Source organism: Parus major, chromosome 5 (assembly GCF_001522545.3).
Source record: "Parus major isolate Abel chromosome 5, Parus_major1.1, whole genome shotgun sequence".
NCBI classification, from domain to species: Eukaryota; Metazoa; Chordata; class Aves; order Passeriformes; family Paridae; genus Parus; species Parus major.
This window is the reverse complement of record NC_031774.1, coordinates 12908804-12929385: the sequence shown is the minus strand read 5'-3', so window position 1 is coordinate 12929385 and position 20582 is coordinate 12908804. Positions and strand designations below refer to the sequence as shown.

At 42.2% G+C, this 20582-nt stretch overlaps 1 protein-coding gene and 1 long non-coding RNA gene across 6 annotated transcripts in view; one reads left to right on the top strand and one right to left on the bottom strand.

The window, feature by feature from the left end:
• Nucleotides 1-346: 346 nt before the first annotated feature.
• On the bottom strand, nt 347-5580 carry LOC107205740. The gene is made up of 2 exons (XR_001522109.3): nt 5213-5580; nt 347-1993 (listed from the first exon to the last, which is right to left on the bottom strand). It is a non-coding gene; the product is annotated as an uncharacterized LOC107205740 (long non-coding RNA).
• Nucleotides 5173-20582, top strand: part of PLEKHA7 (pleckstrin homology domain containing A7) — a 145604-nt gene continuing 130194 nt past the window's right edge. For all 5 annotated transcript variants that reach the window (XM_033515371.1, XM_019006967.2, XM_033515370.1 and 2 more), the window contains exons 1-3: nt 5173-5264; nt 5367-5443; nt 5572-5629. In XM_033515371.1, the coding sequence (XP_033371262.1) occupies nt 5182-5264; nt 5367-5443; nt 5572-5629 (218 nt within the window). In that variant the 5' untranslated portion in view covers nt 5173-5181. The remainder of the gene's footprint in view (nt 5265-5366; nt 5444-5571; nt 5630-20582) is intronic.

Below are 20582 nucleotides of genomic sequence, written 5' to 3'. Positions count from 1 at the left end.
ATGCTGAAATCCAGCTGTGATTCTGCATCCTTCTAGACACTGGATTGAATTGTGACTAAAGGACATGATACCTGTATTCTTCTTTTTTTTTTTTTTTGTGATTCTCATATAGTGTGTCCTGCATTACTTGCAGACTCCTACTCCATGTTTTATTGAAAAGTTACAGCATATGAAGGGTTGAAAAAGTGCAGGGAAACATTCAGACCTGAATAGTGCAAGGGTTGGGGGTGTGTGCAATGGAAGTGGAAAAAAGAGGAAATGAGAGTATTTGGATGTTGCCACTCCCAGGGTGAAGCTGGGCTGTAAGGGCAAGGGCTGAAAAGAAAGGAATGAGGTAGAAAGGATGTTCATATTTAATGAGTTTATTCTGGAAACAGCAAGCACATGTAGTGATAGGAAAAGGGTAATAGTTTTATACTGAAAGAGGACAGGTTTAGAATACATATTAGGATTAAATTGTTAAATTCTGTGAGGGTGGTGAGTCACTGGTGGTTGCCCAGAGAAGTTGTGGATGCTGCACACCTGGAAATGTTCAAGGCCAGGTTGGATGGGGCTGTGCAGCCTGGTCTAATGAAAGGTGTCCCTGTCTCCCAGGGCTGGGGGATTGGAATGATGTGATCTTTAAGGTCCCTTCCAACCCAAACCATTCTGTGATTCTCTGTTTCAATGAAAGTGCAAGTACAGATTTTGGCATACTTTAAAATGTATCACTGCTCTCCCAGTTTAATGAAGTCATCCAAAAAATTGTTCCCAGAGGATGCAGACATAGCAAGTAACATTAGTGACAGATTTCTATAAAGCTGTCAAATGGGGGTTCAAACTTGCAGTATTCAGGGACCTCATGATGTCTTCTTGAATTACCCTGTTATCAACAAAGGCAGCCTCAAATATCCTAGGTTTTATTAGACCCTTGTTGAAGAGCATATTTCACTTCCTTTAGCTGAGTTCCTGATATTGTGGCCTTAAAGTCCTAATTTTACCCCAAATAGCTTCTTCCAGACAGTGCCTCTAAAGTGCAATGAATGATATGTAATAGAGAAGTGTCTGATATCAGCCAGGGAGGACTGGAACCAGAGCCTGGGGGAAGGAAAAAAAAAAAAACCAAAAAAAACCAAACCAAAAAAACCCCCCCAAAAAACCCAAACCACAAAAACCCAGAAAAGCCAGAAGAATCTGGTAATCTTATTAATGAATGATGCCTGGAGGCATTCCTCCTCCAGGGCTCTAAATCACAAACCTACCTCCTGATGAGGCCAAAACAAGTCAGCTTGTGAACTTCTATCATTCTAGACTAAGTTTTCATCTTGATCCTAATTTTGGAATAGAGCTCTGTAAGTTACTGTAAGAAAATACGCTTTTTCAATAATGCATTTCTCTGTAATTTGCAGGTGTATGTGATAATGTGCTAATGGCTCAGGTACCATGACGCATCAACTCAAGATTTGGTCATATGACAGCGGTGACAAATTGAAACAGGGAGTTTCTAACTTGATATAATGAAAGTGTTTTCACCACAGGAACATGGGAACTAGGTGCTAAGAGAGGCTGTTGAATTTCTGTCCTTGGAGTATTTTCACATCCTTACCTAGACAAAGGCCTGGGCTACCTGCTCTAAAATCAATGCTGACACTGCAGGAGGCTGCACTAGTGACCTCAGTCGCTTTCATTGCAAGAACTGAAGAAAATCAATGAAATGGGATCTGGGTTCAAAACAAATCAAAGAAGGTGATTCTTCATACACAGCTCAGGTAAGACGAGCATTAGGAGAACTTTGCTACTGCTGGATGATAGAAGTTGTGGGCTCTAGTCTGGTTCACAGAAAAGATCCATTAGGAGTCAGCTTGCTTTCAGGAAACAAAAGGTTTTCTTTCCTTGAGCAAGAAGCTCACAGCCTCTGCAGGCAAGCACTGGATGTTGGTACTACAGTTGAGGAAAGAAGCTGGGGAGTTGCCTGTGACCGTCTTGCTCCTGTGCTCTTTCTCGGCACCTGCTCCTGTTGGGACATGAGACAGAATATTAGGCTAAACAGACATTTAGTTTGACCCAGTACAGATGCTTTTAGGACCTGAAATCCAAACCACAATAATGTTTATTCAATGAAGTTACTATTAATTTGAGGTGGATAAGCCTATTTTGTCACAGTGGTTGAATGGCCAAAGCCTGGTGGAGTTACAAGCTAAATGCAATGAGTTTGGTCTTAAATCTCTTCTGCACAGACCTAAACATGCAATGACACGACATAACTTGTTTGATTGACTTTGGAATTGCGCTAGAACTGACCTTACTGCAAGTTCTGTGGTAACTCACAGCTAACCAGAGTGACTCAGAATTGTTAGGGCTTCTGTAGTGGGTTGACGCTGGCTGGACATCAGCTGCCCACCAAAGCCACTCTCTGATTCTCTCTCCTCAAATGGCCAGGGGAGGGAAAATATAATGAAAGGGTCGAGGTAAGGGCAGGGAGAGATCCCTCATCACTTACTGTCACAGGCAAAAAAGACACAACTTGGGGAAATTAATTTAGTTTATTACCAGTCAAATCAGAATAGTATATTGAGAAATAAAATCAAATATTAAAAACACTTTTCCCTACCCCCCCATTCTTCCAGTTTTATTCCTGATTCTCTACCTCCTCCCTCTCAGTAGCACAGAGGGATGGGGGAGGGGGGCTTTTGTCAGTTCACCACATTGCCTCTGCCACTCCTCTTCCTCCTCCGGGGGAGGACTCCTCATACTGCTCCAGAGTGGGGTCCCTCCCCTCCCTTCCTCCCAGAAGACAATTCTCCATCAACTTCTCCAACTTCTACGTCCCTTCCCATGGGCTGCAGCTGTGCATGTGCCACTCCACTGCGGGCCCCTTCCACGGGGAGTGGTCCTTCTTTCAGGAACAGCCTGCTCCAGCGTGGGTCACCCCCAGGGTCACAACTCCTGCCAGCAATCCTGTTCCACTATGGGCTCCTCTCTCCCTGGGTTTGCAGGTCCCTGCTCCAGCATGGGGTCACAGTCTCTCCTCAGGCATCCACTTGCTCTGGAGTGGAGTCCTCCACAGGCTGCAGGTGGATCTCTGCATCCCCGTGGTGCTCCACGGGCTGCAGGGGCACAGCTGCCTCACCATGGGCTGCACCATGAGCTGCAGGGGAATCTCAGCTCCAGTGCCTAGAACACTTCCTGCACCTCCTCCACTGACCTTGCACAGCTGTTCCTCTCACATATTGTCACTCATTCTCTGTCCCAAATTCCTCCTTCATGCTAACATTTTTCCCTTTTAAAATCCCTTATCCAATACACTGTCCAGCATTGAATCCAACCTGGAGCTTGGATGGCATTGCCCCTGTTAAATGTAAGGGAAGCTTCTGGCAGCTTCTGACAGATGCCACTCCTGCAGCTCCCCCTCTTCCAAAACTTTGCCATGGAAACCCAACAAGGTTTAAAAACAAAAAAAGGTAGCACAGAAGTTTTAGTATTAGAAGTTTCAATCAAAATTCTGACTTAGGATAAAGGGCTACAAGATACTCTGTCCTGCTTTATAACTGTGGATAAACTAAAATTCTGTGGATTGCTGGAAGATGCGCATATCAGTTTGTCTGCTCTGTGTGCCACAGTAATGACCATTCTTGGTTGCTAGATGACACCATGTTAGTACAGTACATATATATATATATATAGTATATATAGCGTATATATACAGTATACTATCTTTTCCAAAAGTGGTCAAAAAGGGAAGTCTACACAAAGATACCCTGGCGCACCAGACCTGCACCGTTGTCTGAAACTGGTGTGAAATAAAGCAAAGCCCTCTCTCTCCTGACTTTTGCTGCTTTTCTTGCCTCCTGCTTTCTTCTGATGATTTATATTGGTTATTTAGAAGAAAAAGCAAACGTTATCGTTTTCCCTGTACTGCAGCACTCTCTCCTCTTACACTCTCCTACTGCATGCTGGCGTTCTCCCTCTCCCACACAGCCGTGTCCCCAGTTGGTCTCCTCTGTTTTTCTTCACTAACCTGTCCCCAGTCAGACTCACCTACCCTTTCCCGCCCCTCTTTGCAGCCTGTCTTTCCCTTTAACACTCTCCTTCTACGCCCAAGCTTGCAAATGTCCCATTTCCTGCCTTTCCGATCCTTCTCTCTTCCCCCGAGTCAGAACAATAAGAACCCCACAGAGCCACGCTTGGCTCCGCCACTGCTGCCCTCACTGAAAGAGGCATTTCTGCTCTCTGGACCGGTCCCCACTTGGCTTTGTCAGTCCTCCTCTCCGACTGCAACTACTACTACGGCCAAGCCAAGGCACTGGCTAGGACTCCCCACCTGGCACCCACCCTCGCTCTGCTGGCTGGCGCTAGGAATTGAGTAAGAAACCTACGGGCTCTGCTGTACGGCAGACCACTCCTTGCTTGTCCCATCCACTCGGTCCCTAAACCACATTCTGAGTGACTGGAGCACTTAACTCCAGCTGGAGCATCCCCACACACCGCACCAGCACCAGTAAGGGTCTTGGTCTGACTGGGGTCCAGCCCAGCCTCACTGAAATGCACCCACCGGGCTCCCTCACGTTACACTCCTGCCTTTCTAGGTCACGGACGAAGACGGGGCTGGCACAGGTCCCTCCCGATGCTGGTGACAACTCTGCTTTGTCAGCCGGCTGCTGCCTCTCTGCGATGTTTTAACCTTGGTGCCCCCGTACCCTGTGCCCGAGGTTCAAAGTCCCCGCGGCCTGTCTGTCCCTCCTCACCTGGCGCCGCTGGCGAGCGCGGCCCCGGGGCACGGCGGCAGCCAGGTGCGCTCACACCTGTACGTTCCCCGCTCCGGGCGCGGCTCCCAGGGCTCCCGGAGCGGCGTACGAGACAATCCCGGTGCCTCCCCCGGGCGGAGAGCGCCTGCGGGGATGTGCGGCACCCTCCCGCGAGTGGCAACTGACCGCGGGGGCGGCCGCGGGGGCCGCTGCGCCGCGCCGGGGCCGACAGCCCACGCGGGGCCGGGGGGCGGGCGCGGAGCAGCGGCGGACAAAGCCGGGCGGCAGCACAGCGGGCTCCCGCCGCCGCCGCGCCCGTGGCCTCCCGAGGGGCGGGAGGTGCGGCCCCCCGGCCGCGCCGCGGTGGCGCTGCCGAGCAGAGCCGGGCGCTGGGCGCCGAGCGCCGGCCGCCCTCCCGCCCGCACCCCCGCCCCGGCCGGCTGCGCGCACGGCGAACATGGCGGCGGCGGTGGGGCGGGACACTCTACCTGAGCACTGGTCCTACGGTGTCTGCAGGGACGGGCGCGTCTTCTTCATCGAGTAAGGGGGCGCCGCGGGAGGGGCGCGGGGGGCGGTGCGGCCCCGCTCCCGCCCGCCGCCGCCCTCACTAACAGGTGCATGTTTTCCGCTTCTCCCTCGCAGCGACCTGACCCGCACCACCACTTGGCTGCATCCGCGCACCGGCGAGCCCGTCAACTCCGGCCACATGATCCGCTCAGGTGGGTGCCGGCGGCGCGGCGCCCCCTTCTTGCCCCCCGCCCTGGCCAGGAGGCTCCGCGGACGAAGTTCTCACCCGTCCTTCCCGCTCTCTCTCTCTCTTTCTTTCCCCGTCCCCCGTGCCTTGCAGACCTGCCCCGCGGATGGGAGGAGGGGTTCTCGGAGGAGGGCGCCAGCTACTTCATCGAGTGAGTACCGGCTCCCGGCCCCGCGCCGACCGCCCAGGGCCGGGGGGCGCTGGCGGCTCGGCCCCGGCCCCGGCTCAGGCCGGCCGCCCCCGCACCGGGCCCGCACGTCCGCCGGGTTCATTAACGATCCACGCCGCCGAAAGCGGCACCGGGGTGCGCCGTGCCAGCGGGAAAGTTGGCTCCAGGCGCGGCGGTATGCGGGATCCCCCCAGCCGCGCTCTGGCGGTGGTCAGCAACAGGTTTCCTTGGAGGCGGCACTTCAATTTTCCCTGTTTGTTTGGGTTTTTTTTGACGTGTGTTTGTTTGTGAGCTGGCTGCTCCCCTCCTCCCCGCTATTTACAGTGAGGTTTGCGGCAGGTGGAGCGTTGCCTTGCTGAGCGCCGGCCGAGGTGGTGGTTTTATTTTAAATGGCTCGTGGCTCTGGACGCAGCCCCGGGAAGTTTTGCAAGTGAAAGGCTTCCAGAGTCTCTTCCCAGAGACGGGGCTGAACGGATGAAGTTGCCTTGCCAGGGGCTGGTGGTGGCTATCGGGATCTTTCAGTGCGTTTCTTTTTCAGAGAGCAGTTACAAGCAGGGATGTGCTGCTTACTGAGGTGCTTTGGCTCTATGAGATGCAAGTGTCTAGCGGTAAAGTCGGATAACTAAGACAACTTCTTTCAAACATTGCAGATGCAAGGCTTTTACAAAGACAAACACCGATGTAAAAGTAGAGATTTAATCAAATAAGCTTGGTACATCTTGGATATAGAGTTACGTGTCACGTGTGATGTCTTTGCGTTTTGCTTTGGAAATCTGATTGTCTGACAAATTTAATGGAACCAACAGAAAAAGACTGGAAAATTCTCATAATATGCCATTGCTTCAATGCAGGACTGGGATGGCTAACCCAGGTTGTTAAGTACACTCCCAGTAACTGCTGACAGCTGTGTCACAATTGTCCAGTATTGAAATGCCTCCAGATCATACCCCAAAATCTTTGAGTAGCTTAAAAAAAAGGCTTTAGAAAATATCAAAGTTCCAGACCATATTGGACTGAGTCAAGGAGCAGTTGACTGAAGGTATAACAAATGCCTCATGTTTTAGAGGATGTTTGTTAAATAAAATTCTAGATGATCCTAAAATGTCCTTTTTTCACCTGCAGAGGAGAAAAAAGGCCTTCAATCTTCATTTGACTGAGCCAGAGAATTCCTTACAGTGCTAGGCTGGGCAGTTAGTTTAGCCCTTGACTCTTGAACAGAAGGTAGTAGCAAAGCCTTGTAGCACAGCTCAATAACACTTCAAGCTGCCACCCTTTATCTGTGGCCAGTGCGTTGAAAGGAAGGAATAGAAGTTCTGCTGGTTGCACAGGCCAGAGATGGAACTCTAAAATGTCCAGTCTGTAAATGTACTGTAAAGAGATCCTTTACATGGGTAAATAAACTTCTAGGTGTAGGAATACATCTACTTGTTTTTTTGTCCTTTCCAGAAACTTACTACTTCGATTTTAGAACAGCTCAAATTCCTCTTCCCAACTGCTCTGTTTGGAACACCGTCTCTTGTCTTGTTTGTCAGGCAGTTACAAAACTTTTAATTTCTGATCCATTGAATTAGAGTTGTGTGCAGTGCATTTGCTTAACTTGTGCTAATAGTGTTCTTTACCTTGGGCTGGAACTGCTACAGAAAATGAAATAAGGAATGGAGTACGTATTTTACTGAGCAATTTAATAAACTCAATCATCTTTAGCCAAGCAAAGTTTTGTGAGGAGACAAAGCAATGTTTTAACATAAGTCTCTTCTGTTGATCTGCTTCAGACCAAAGATCCTCCTGATACGGGGTACAATATTTAACTCTTTAGCAGTGATACTTCCCCCAGCACTGCTCTGACCTCTCTAATTTCAGCGCAAAGGCTTCCTGAGCTGAGTGGAATTTCTCATTTTTTCTTCCATGGGCATACTGAGCTGTTGTTGTGCTCATGTAAACATTACTGTCCTTAAATGATGATTTCCATACCTCACTGCTCTGTTCATTCTTCCTGTGGTGTTTCCACGTGATGAGTTCTCAGCTTACAGAAAAGGTTACTGGTCCCTAAACGCATGATTTCACATGTTGTACTATTAAATTCCATTTTCTGACATTCCAGCTCTCAAAACCTGTAAGCGCTCCTGGATAACTACCCAGTCCTCTTTGTATTGGTGACAGTTCCAGTCTGGTGTTGTCTACAAAAATTTCACAAGCACATTGTTACTTCTTGGCTACTAATTTATTGGAAGGTGTCAGGAGGAACATTCCAAATAACCCGTCCACCCTGTGATAATTTCCCCAATTAATACAGCCTGTTGTAGTTTTACCACATTGGAAACTTAATGGATCTTGTAAGTCTTATTATTCCTCTAATGAAATTAAAAGTATTACTAAGTATAACTGCTGTTTCAAATAACTTCAATCAAACATTTTATTTAAATATTTACAGGCTAACTCCACTTACCTGATTTCTGGTACAAAGATAATGAAGATGTTAGATAAAAGGTTGGATGTGAGCTGTCTTTTATAAAAAAAAAAAAAACTAAACTAATCTTATGTCCATTTACTTCCATGTCTTTATTGCTTCTTTCAATACTGTGGACAAGCTTGAAACATCATGTAGTAAAACAAGGGTTTGAAACATCATAAAGCGATACAAAGTTTTATAACCTGGTCAAGCTTCATATCAAAACCAGGTAAGTTTTTCTCCCTTTTCCACCTAACAGCAGTTTGAAAATTTCCACAACTCCACTTCTCTTGGGTAGAAGCTTTCCAAATTAATATGCTGTGGTTTAGAATGCTTTTTGCTGTTCTGTAGTTGGGCAGCTGTTGTAGTTGAAGGGGTACTGTTTTCCCCTTGGTTATTTACTTGAGATGCTTGTCTGAAATGACATTCCCTCTTAGCCTTGTTTTGCTCAACTAAGCAAGCTGAGTTCTTTGTGCAGCCCTTTAAAAAGGGCTCTCCATCTGTTTGATTATCCTGTAGTTCTTTTCTGCACCTCTTGCAATATGAAGTCATCTTTGTTGCATGTGAGTGAACAGAATCCTCTGCTGGAGTGAGCTTTTGTGAGGCTCTCAAACAACAAAAGTGCTTTCTTGGCTCTAGAAATTTCTCAGTTTTCTGCATTTTAGGTTGTTTGCCTGTTTAGGGAATATGCCCACATTGACAGCACATGTGAGTGCTGCCAATTGACAGATAACATGCAAGTCTTTCTTTACTGCTTTAAATTTTAAGAACTGTTATTTATATTAGGAAGCTACATTCCCTTAGCTTCCGATTAGCACACCCACGTCTTTTTGCGAATTATTTTCTCTGTTCCAAATATTCCTCTGGTTTTCTTGATGGTGCAAACCCTGTTAGGGCAGTGCTGCCTCTTATCCTAAAATCACTAAATAAAACATTAAATAAATGATATATAAACTGATTCTTCTGGATCTCCATGTAGTAGTCTTGGAAGTATCATTGTTGTCACAGTTTTTGAGTGCTGAATACAGCTTGCAACACTCTTTTCCATCTCTTATTTTATTTGTTTACTGGTGATTTTCAAATACCTTGTGTTTGTGGGGCAAGTGCTTTATGGGAGAGTCACTGCAGAAAGGTTGTTGCTAAGCATATGTGGAACTGAATGAAGACTGGACAGCACTGGCTTTGGTTTGTTTCTGGTGGTTGGGTTGCTGCTGTGAAATGTTAATTGTGGTTGGCAAAGTCTTTGCGGGGAAGGAGATAGCACATGCAGGGAAGGTTGTGATGATAGTAAAGCAGTGCATGTATGCATTGTACTGCAGGTTTTTCTTTCCATTTGCTTTCTTTTTTTTGATTGTCCAAAAGACTTGGGGAAGTTGAAAAGTTTGGAAAGTGTGGAATGCTTTTTTATTACATTCTTACAGCTTTCAAATATTGAGGTGGCTGTTGGTGTGGAAGGATCTGTTCTTGCAGTGTTAGATGCCTAACTGGCTTGTATTTAAATACCTTAAAAAAGGTATACTGCTGCTACAGAGGTTCTTTTTGAAAGCTGCAATGGTATTGCGCATCTGAAAGGTAATCATGCATTCAAATTATAGCCTAGAATTAGGAACAAAAAAGTAGAAATTAACACTTAAATATCTGAAGTTAACCTTTTATTTGTTTCTGAATTCAGTTTCTAGTTCAACTTGGCTTTTTCTTTGGGTAACAAAGTGGATGTGCAAGAAACAAACCCATGAAATTGGCATAGAATTAGTCAGTAACTGTTTGCAACTGTTATTCTTTAATTCTTGTATTTAGCCTGTACTGTGTGTAGGAAATATGCATGGTATGTGTTTCAAGTGTTTGGAAATAGCAAAAGAGCAAAGTATGCTAAACAGAAGTCTGCCTTTTTAACTTTGATTCGCTGTGCCAAGTGTGTACATTCAGGTACACACTGAAAACCATACAGGAGCTCAGATTCACCCACAGTGGGCTACAGGTGATACCCACTTAATGATTATTTAATCACAGATGCCCAAAGGGGAGGAGACCATCTGGGTTATTGAGTCCAGTCCTTTTGATTATCTGGGAAGATTGTTTTATAATCTCATTAATAAATTTAATCAACAGGTTTCTTCTGCCCTGCAGAAATTCATGTCTTCCTCACTCCTAGTAGGATGTTGAAAACTGTACTTTTTTTTTGGTGGCTGTTTAGATGGGCTAAAACACTATTTACTGTATGTGTTTGTTGATCTGCTGTAAACAAATTAGAATTTCTTGCTCTTTTCTCCATGATGGATATTGCTGTAAAGATACTATTGCTGAAGTAAGAGGTACTGGAACACTTAGCTACTGTAAGGAATGGTGATGACCCTCATAATGAGGTCTTCTGTGTAGATGATGTCCTTTGTGGTTCTTGACCCTGTGCTTAAATAAAAGGTAATGTATAAGTAAGTGTATGAACTGACATGAAACCCACCGTGAGGAGCTGGCCCATGATCCACTTCACTGCACTGCTGCTCTGCATGGCCAGTTTGAGATGGGGGGAGTTCCTGGAGGGGAATAAAAATTTCTTAGCTGGAGCCACATGAGAACTTCACCAAAAGTGGTATGTTCACACCATCTCTAGAAAATGTGAGGATAGTCTCTGGTGAAATGAATGGGTTTTGTGTGCTATAGAGTGTCATGGGGTAACTTTCAGGGAAAGGAACCTGGAGTTCTTCAGCAAGGGGAACAGAATCCCAACAAGGGATGGAAGACCCAGTTTGGATATGTGGATTCTGCAGCAGTGTGGATTCTGGCCACCAGTGATAACCTACAGTCAGGAGTTGCCCTTGAGGGAGCCTAGACTTTGCTGAGGTAATTTGTACGGGTGGAAAAGTGGGTGTGGAATTAAGAAGTGGAAGGAAAATGCCAGAAGTGGCAGTTGTGTTGAGAGGCTCGTTTCGGGAAGCTGCTGTCCCATCCCGCAGTTCTGCAGAAGCGATCCATGGTCTTGAGCGGCCTCTGCTGGCTCTTGGCAGCAGGAGGAAAGCTGCCAGGCTGGGTGAAACCCTCTTGGTTCTTCCTCTTCTCATTTTAAATTTCCTTGGAAGAAACGATTCCATTTTAGCCATGGAAAGCAGAGCTATATACAGTAGAAGTAAATCTCACTGCTTGTAGGAGTTTCTGTGCATGTCTCTTTCTTGTCCTTCGTTATCCCACTTTGGGTTTGGTCAGACAGCCTGTTTAATACATTTTATTGTCCTGGATCGTGAGCAGAATTGAGCTGGGAATATTGGATCTGCTGGTTGGATACAGCAGCTGTGTTTCATTCCAGCTGGGGAAACAATTAAGTGGCCTTTTTGATGAGAGTTAAAATGGGAGATCACTCATTAATGAGTGCAGTAAATTATGATGGATTTGTGCTCGGGCAGGGATGGCTGACAATTGCAGAGAGCAAAGGAAGTGCTTTGTAGTTCAGCTCCCAGAAAGTGGGAAAAGGGTTGTTCATGGTACCTGGATTTCAGAGTGCCCTCTGGAAGAGCAGGCTTGGAACTGTGCATAAGGCAAATGCCACATGTGGTTTGGTTCAGCAAGGTGTGTGAATGAAGAGGGATGTTGTGTACATCCCTTAGGGTGAGGGAGGAGTGCATAAGGGAAGGTGCTGAAGTTTGTTTTTAAAGCAAGGCTGCACCACAGTGTATTTAGCTTGGTTCATTAATCTGTGTTTGCCTTTTTTCCAAGATACACACATGTTGGAAAACTGAATTTTGACTACCTGAAGAGGCCAGCAAGGATTACACACACTTAGAGTGAGATGCTTCTTTAGATGTTGACTGCTTCTGGAAATCAAAGTTTTCTCAGAAACAGAGCAACATTCTTTTGTTCTGGTTGGTGTTATGTGGCTTCCTTGTGTTGTAGCTCAGAAACAAAGGTATGAACAAAGCTGCCAGCCACATTTTGTTTACTACACATTCCAGCTTTTTGACATTAATGTGTAAGAAAAACTTCATTCATTCAGCCTTAATTAAAAAAAGCAGTGTCCACTTCTGCATTCCATGGATCTGTGCAGGTGAATGTATGTGCCTTTTTAAAGAAGGTATATATGTTACTGAGGGTTTCAATATTTCTGGAAGTCTGTCTAAAGATTAAGAATAAATACAGTCATACAGCTGTACTGGGCAGGTATTGCTGTAGTCCTGAAAGTAGTTTTCATAACCTTGAGTTACATTTCAGACTGTTTTTACAGCTCTGCAATATGCCTGTCACGTCAGATGAGGAAATAGATAATTTATTCAACACTTTTAATTATATTTTATTAATTACTCATTATCTGCCAGAAAAGAGAGAATCTCAAATATTTGAGATAGCATTAATATTAAGATTCTGCTATGTATTTTGTTGAAAAAGGTTGCTTCTTCAATCAGTAGTTAACTCTAGCAATTGGACCTAGTGAAAAGGATTACCTATCTATAGGCAAATAACGCAAGATGATGTTGTATTTTATAAATGGAATAAACAAAAAGGTACCTTTTTCCAGGCAAGTCTGGCAATCCTGAACAATCTTACCAAGTGCTTCAGAGAAAAGAGAAGTGTGTGCTGTGAAATACATGTGTTCTATGCCCTGCATTTTCCCATCATTCCACTGGCTGCAGATGGATTATGCTAAAATGAGTTTTAACCTCACTACTGATCCTATCATCTCAAATATTTACATTTCTTTGGTACAGATGAAGTGTACTGCTTCGGTATGGTAGTGCTGGATCTCTGCAAAGAGCAACTTGAATAAATGTGGTGTCACATTTATTTAATATCACATCCAATTCTAGGCAGTATGACTGTAGACTCTAATTTGCTGCTAAATCTAATTTGTTTTGTTTTTGCATCCTAGATGTCCTTTTTAAACTTTTTTTTTTAATGGCCTCGGTTTGGATAACAGTAAAAAATGGGGTGTTTTATTTATAGCTTAATTGTCTTTTCCTACAGCATTATTAGACTGTTTTACAAGGTCTGCTCTGTGTCCTTAGAAGCAGAACTTTTAATTTAGAAGCAGATTTGTAATAAAAGATGTTTAAATCCAAGAAGAATCTGGTTAAGCGCCCAACCCTTCTCTTTTTGATTGTCTGCCATGGAGTAGTTGGCAAGAATGTCACTGACTTGTCTAGACAGGTACAAAATCTTGTTACCAATACATAGTAGGTATGTCATTTTCTGCCTGAAGTTTTGTGTTTAAACCCTTGCTTTCCTTATTGCTTATCTGTATCTTTAAAAGTTTTATCTTTTAGTTTAATAAAAAGTACAACCTAAACCACCAGAACTTTTAAAATGAAATTGGAATGCACTGCTGAAATAAAGCATTTGAGTAATACTGGATTTTATTTACAGTTCTTTGTCAAGTGAGGACTTTATTATATTTTTATGTACTTACCAGAGATAAATATCCTGAACTAAGAGCTGACTGAAGCATTTGAAAATACACATTAATTCTGCAACATGCAGGTGATTTTTTGAGGAGCTCTGTATAGACTCTGTAAAATATAAGTAAGCAGGAAAGCTGCTGTTAATTTGCTGTTTTATTCAGTCTGAAAAAATGTAGTTATTGCATTTTGCAAGCCACATATTTATTTCAAAATGTCGTAGTTTCACATTCATCTTTAAAGTAGCAAAATGCTTGAACCAGCAACTTTCACTTAACTTTCATGTTTATTCTTTACTTTTTGCTGTTGCTTTTTTGTTCTTTTTCTAAGGAGAGGGAAGATTTGCTTTGCTTAACTTATGAAATTTATACCAACATTAAGGAGAGCAATGAAAAGATAAAGGTAGTGTTTATCTATCAAGTAGCATAAATCAGAGGCCAAAAGCTAAAGTAATTATTTTTTTGAAATGTGTATCTTTTAAAGCCAATTTTTAGACCTTTTAAATGTGTGCTCTGCATGTTTGCCTCTAAGTGCTTGAGCTCAATGCCTACTTTGAATCAAAGAAAATAACTGGGCCTTATCGTAATACCTGGAATAATAGATCTGTTAGATCTTTTTCAGCAAAATCTTTAAAACACATCTGGAGAAAGAACTGTGCAATGGGTGTGATTAATTTTATGTAATTTTAACTGGCTGGTAAAGCAATCATATTTTCTGTACTTTTGGTTAAAGATCAGGAGTTAGAACATTATCTGTTTGCATGGTGAGATAACACTGACAAAATCTAGATGTTGACCATTGTTCCACAAAGGACATGGCGATTCAAGACCATGTGAATCTCCTGGACAAAATTTAGATTAAATTAATAAAAGTTAGCTGCAAGATGATGAGATCCATTTTTCTTAGATGAGTTATCAAACACTTGATATTTATTGTTACCATCTCAGAATATCAGCCCTATTTTTAAATTCTTTTGCTTAAACAGTGGAATTTGTGAACGTGCAGTTTTTAAAATGTAAAGTCTTTGCTTGCTTTCCAATTAAGAAAATTATTCTGTCAAGTGGCTTTTAAGCAGATGTTTTTATTTCCTTTCTTGGAAATCAGAAATTAATGCCATTCTTTAAATGCTGCTTTTGTGCTTTACTTTTTTAGCACAGAAATGCTTGACTGCCTAAAACTATTTCACTTAGTGATGAGATTTATTCCTTCAACACTGAACATTTTATTATTCCCAGCATTCAATTTTAAACAGCCTAATCACTTTCCCTTTGCTCTTCCAGTTGGCTTTGTAGTGAGGTGCAGTTTGAACGCATTAAAAAAAAATACAAGTCAATGACTTATTTCTCATGTGAAATCATTACATGAAATTCTTCAAATGAAGAGATTACAGGTATCGAGTTGGGCTTTGATATACTCATTTCACAGGGTATTTAGTCCTTTCAGTTGAAATGTGGAATGATAAATCTTGACTTCAATGGAGTGTATCAGTGTTAACAGCTGTTTTCCAGTGTCACTGTCTGTTTTTTCTCCCCTTATTGGTAACTTGCCTAGGAAGGTGAATAGCTAATCTCTGGACCAAGAGCCTTTCTTGAGAGTTGCATTTCCCTGCCTCAGGAGAATATTGAGTTGTCTAAGGAAATATTGAAACACCAGAATGGTGGGAGGGAAATTGACATTACTGAGGTCTGTCTATGACAGTCTCCTCTGGGAAAGAAGTAAAAAAGCATTCATTTTTATGACTTTAGGTATGTTTCCTTAGTGTGATTGTTGGGCATGAAATTCAGGTTTTGCTTCGGCATTCTCCTTGAAGGATTAAGAACCATTTCATGTAGAAGCAGAAGTCACAGTTAACATTACTAACCTGGAGCATCTGGTGTCAAGGTTAAACACAAGTTATTAAAATACCTGATTGAGGCATTTGAACATAATACCCAGTATTTGCTGAGCAGGAGCTGCTGTACTGATGCAGAGCAGTCTTTGCTGAGAGATTTACAAATAATATGGGCTTTTAAAGTCTGGTGGTTTCTCTCTCACTGAGCAATTTCAAGTGTTGTAACAATATTGCTGGCTTTGCCACGTGATCCAGAGAATTTCAGGAGACATGTCTTCACATTTTACATGAGGTTTAAATTTTAAATAACCCTTGTGCTGGGTGGATTTCTGCACTACAAGGAAACATTTGCTCCTTTTTGTGACTACAGTAAGGAATCACTTAGATTGGAAATGAAACTCAAGGAGATAAAGTCCAACGATTTACCTGACGCAGACAAGTCCATCCTTACTCCATGCCCCAAGTGCCAATGAATTTAAATATACCCAGGAATGGTGACTCAGCTACTTCCCTGGGCAGCCTGTTCCAATGCTGGACAACCCTTTTGGTGAAGTAGTTTTTTTCTAATATCCAGTCTAAATCTCTCCTGGTGCAGCTTGAGGCCATTTCCTCTTGTCCTGTTGCCTTTTTCTGGGAGAAGAGGCTGACCCTCACCTGGCTACAGCCTCCTTTCAGGCAGTTGTAGAGAGCAGTAAGGTCTCCCTGAGCCTTCTTTTCTCCAGGTTAAATGCCCCCACCTCCCTCAGCTGTTCCTCACAAGACTTGTGCTTCAGACCCTCCACCAGCTGTGCTGCATATATTCTTTGAGTGGGGAAGGTGGGATCTCAGCTGTGACTTTCCCTTAGGATGGCTGCAAAGTCAGATTGCAGCTGAGCAATCTCAGTGGCAGTGCCTAAACTGATGGTTCAGTAATAATAATGATAGTAGTTAAATGCCCCAAATATTGGAAGTTTGTGAAAACACTGTTTAAACTGAGTTTGCATAAAGGAGAGAACCAAAGTTAGCAAAAGAGCAGGAAGGATGTGAAATACTTATTGAAATGTAGGTAAGTAGTGAACTGAAAGCCTTTCACTGTGGACTCTGGATGTGTTGTATGTTCAGAAATCAGAAAAGATATTAAGCATTTTGCACAGTGAGCAATATTGGATAACTTGAATAGTTTTAAATGCAGTTTTTGCCCCCCCAGTCTCTTTTCTGCAACATTTGCAGCATCAGCATTGCCCACAAGGACGGTCCCAGGGTTTTAGTTTTCCCATTGATCAGATGCAGCAGTCAGCAGATAAACTGTTAAATGGTATTGATAAATAACACAGGCTAAAGACAGAAATCAAGGAGGAAAGTTGAAGTTCCTGTGTATGGATGATGTGACTTTTCCCTCACTAGAAAAGTAGCAGTCAGAGAGAGGGGAGCTACAGGAGTCCAGTTTTTATCCAGCTCATCTTCCTCAATAGGTGCAGCAGAGGAATTACAATTAGCAATTTGGGGAATGATCTGATTGCCAGCGTGCTGTTCCTGTGTCACTGTGATGGGCAGACAGCAGGTGCTCAAGGAAACTGGTTTGTGGAAATCAGATTCCTGAAATCTTAAAAGGAAGTAGTTGTGAATTGTGTTTTTAAGCAATGTGAGTAGTATTTGAATTACTGATGAGCAGAAGAGCCTTGTTTGAGTATGGAAATGAAAACACTTGTAAATTTATGTTTAGACTGTTACACAGCTGTTTCCTGAGTAGTTTCTATCACTTAGGATCAGGTACATTGTAAACAAGCCAGTTGCTTTTTCTTTGTGGGCAGGGGGAGTATTAAAAAAAGCCTTCATTTTTATATATAGTGGGCTGCTAGTGAATAAATAATATATCTATTTTCCTTAGAAAGAAAATTATCTATTTTCTTTAGGTAGAAAATTATCTATTTCCTTTAGAAAGAAAATTCCAAATTGGTATTTCTCATGGATTTTTAAGACTTCTGTGATTAGTATCAGAATAAGAAACTCTATGAATGCACTGGATAAACTGTGATAATTCTAAATGAACTAATGCAAATGGACTTGATTTAAAAGTAGCATCCACCATCAACAATTCTGTTTTTCCCAGATTGTTAATGATATATTGACTTTTTGTTCCTTTTGTCTCATTTTTCAGGAATTCCATGAATGATAATGAACATAGGGTTTTTTATGTGTTCGTGGGTCTGCATACTAGTTTTGGGTGAAGCTGAGTGAGAGAAATGTACTGGAGGTGCTGTTCTTGGTGAATTTTGGTGTCTGTAAATGATGTAGGTGAAAATACAAATTAAGCATGATTATATGTTTGATTGATTGAACAGAGTTCTTAAGCATTCCATCACAGGGTTTCTTGGTTCTTCAGTAATATAGAGACTGAGAGATTGTTGACCTCTGCAAATGTATTAAAAAATTCTAGTGCATTATTCACTTTTGTGTTTAATTTGGCTCAGCAGCTCTTCCATGCCAATTGCCTTTACATTCCATTAATTTTGGCTACTCATGTTTGCAGTGAAAATGTTAAATTGCAGTGTAAGAACTCCTTGCCAGGCAGGCGAGTAGAAATATGGAGAAGGTGTGAATAGAGAGTGTTATGGTTTGGGAGGATTGCCCATATGAGGAATTAGAGTGGAGGAGCAGTGATAGGAAAGCCCCAGTGTTCTGCTGGTTTTAAGGGAGGGTAGTTCTATCTCAGCTGACTGTGGCTTTCTTTAGGCTGAGCTTTAGTTAAGAAGTTTAGGGTGCATCTGAACCTGCCATTTAGGAATGGATGATTTTAAGAAAACCCAACCTTCTGGAAGCTTTTGACTGTGAGGTAGACAAAACAATTTCTCCGTAACAATCAGAGAAATTACTTTCTGTGGGGAAGTAGTGTGTCAGAAGTTGTCAGTAGTTGAACTGCTGTCTTCATGAACAAAAATTACTCGTTATGAAGTGTACCGTGCTTAACCATTTAAATACTTTAGCTTGCTTGTAGGGGTTTTTTTGCTAATGTTTTGGACTGTTCTGAATTTGATATATTAAATCTTTCAGTGGGTGTTCCATGCTGCACCATGTGTTTCCAGAAGTGAATGTTTGGTACTGGAGCAGAAGTACAAAACAACTTAAATTGTGACAGTTAAAACACGGGTCCCACTGGAATTTCACTTCTGAAGCGAGCTAAAATAAAATGTCTTAATAGTCTGTGATACAAATGCATTTTTTAAATCTTACAGTACTTTTTTCTTGAGTGCTTCACATAATTTTGAATAGCAAGTTGTGATTTCCTTTTCTATTTTTCAAGCTGGTTTTAATCTAAAGCCATATAAATTTCTCATTCCTAGTGGGTCATAGATTGCAAAAAGAAAGTGGTTTAAGGGTGTTCCTGGTAGTTTTTCTTCACTTCTGACATACTTGTTAACTGAATTTGCTGAATGAGAGAAGGAAATATTTTCTCTGTACCTGCCCAGAAGCTAAAGCATTTTAACAAAATTTTGAAAGTAGTTAAGGAGTACATTAATTACTTTATCACCTTATATTATGGGGAAATTAAATTAGATTAACAAGGATGATGTTAAAGTACAGAGTTTCCAAAAATATGATGGGAAAGGCTTTTGTGGTATTGTGTTGAAATAATTATGTATGCATGCATTTTGAAAAGCTTCTGAGATGATTTGGCATCAAGGTCTTTAAAAAAAACCTTTACACTTCATCTGCTAGGAAAAACCAAAGAAACCCCTCTGGATTTTTCAATACTGTATGAAAAAAAAAAAGGGAATTTTTTTCTGTGTGTAATTCCATCTAAAGTACCAATTGCTTTTTAGTGGCTTTAAGAAGGTCGCAGAGCTCTAATCTTGGAAGATTTTTGACAGTAAAGTATTCCCTCTTCCTAATCAGTTTGTGTCAAAACACATTGTTAAAATACATTTATAATTACATAGCTAGCAGCTTCTCCCCTCCCCCTGCAAAGAGTATTCCTGAAGCTCAAGCAGGTCAAAGGCTCTAGTGGAAGTTTTTTGGCTATCTGATGCTGGATAAATAAATCTTCTGAGAGGTAAACACTTGCCATCTTCATAAAGACATGATAAATACTATACTTACTGACATAAGGTGCTTTGAGAAAATATTTCTGTATTGGGTGTTTTGGTTTTTTTATGCTAGGGAAAAAGAGTTATATCTCTTTCAAAAGCTTTGTAAAATAGTAGGAGCTGTTCTGTCCTAAGTCTTTCCTGGAGCTCATGCTGTTTCAGTTGGGTCAGTCAGACATTTTCAGTAAACTTTCAGTTTATAGATGTTTTTATGTTAATTTTCCTTGATTTTGAATGTGTGGATCTTTACCATTGTTTGGGATAAAGACCCCTTTCACTAACTCAATTTTCAAGTGGGTGGTGGTAACTCTAACTATAAAGTTTTTAATGTTTTTTTGTTACTATTTTTAAAAGTGGTTAATCATGAGGAGAACTACTTGCTTGTCAACAGGTCTGTCAAGTAGAGGAAGGAGTTTGTACTTAATCTGAAATGCAGCAGGAAAGGAATGCCCTTCAAAGCTTTTTAGCCCTTAGGTTGATAACCCCCTCCCCCATCAGTGTTGAAAACAGTTTCTGCAGGGTATGAAAAGCAAATTTTTATTTATGTAATGTTTCTCTGCAAATAAACTTTAAAAACACTAAAAGAATAACAGGTTTTTGAGATTTTGAATTTTGAAAAGCAATTATTTGAATGCTTAGAAGAAAGGCACACCAGCCCACTCAAATGGGCTGCTGCTTAGTATATTCTTAATAATAATGTGGGTTTTTTTGTATGGGCTTCTTAGATTGCCTGCTAAAGAAACTTATCTTAACTGTCACAGCTGCTTTTTAAAAGTTGCCTGATATAAGGTTATCCTGTATAATTTGTTACCTTAACGAGCAAACAGCTGAGGGACCTACAATTGTTACGTGAATTCTTGCCTTGTAGCAGATGGGGAAGTGCTCCTTGTTTCAAGAAAGGTGAAATACTTGTGACCTGTGCAATCGATACCATTTGTTGAAACATGCATACACTAAGTGATGTAAATGGCAGACTTTCCTAGCTTCAGCTGCTCAAGGATTATGAGGAGTTATTTCCTGTAGGGATTGGGAAACTGTACTCTGCCTAAATGGGTAGGCTGGTGCTCTGGAGAGGAGACTTGCTGAGTCAAGATGGGTGGGTACAGAGATAGAGAATTTCCTTCCAGGATTAGAAGACAGAGGGACTAAGCTGCAGACATCCTGGGACAACTCTCAGGTTAGTGATCTGGGATAAATTATGGAGGAATTTTTT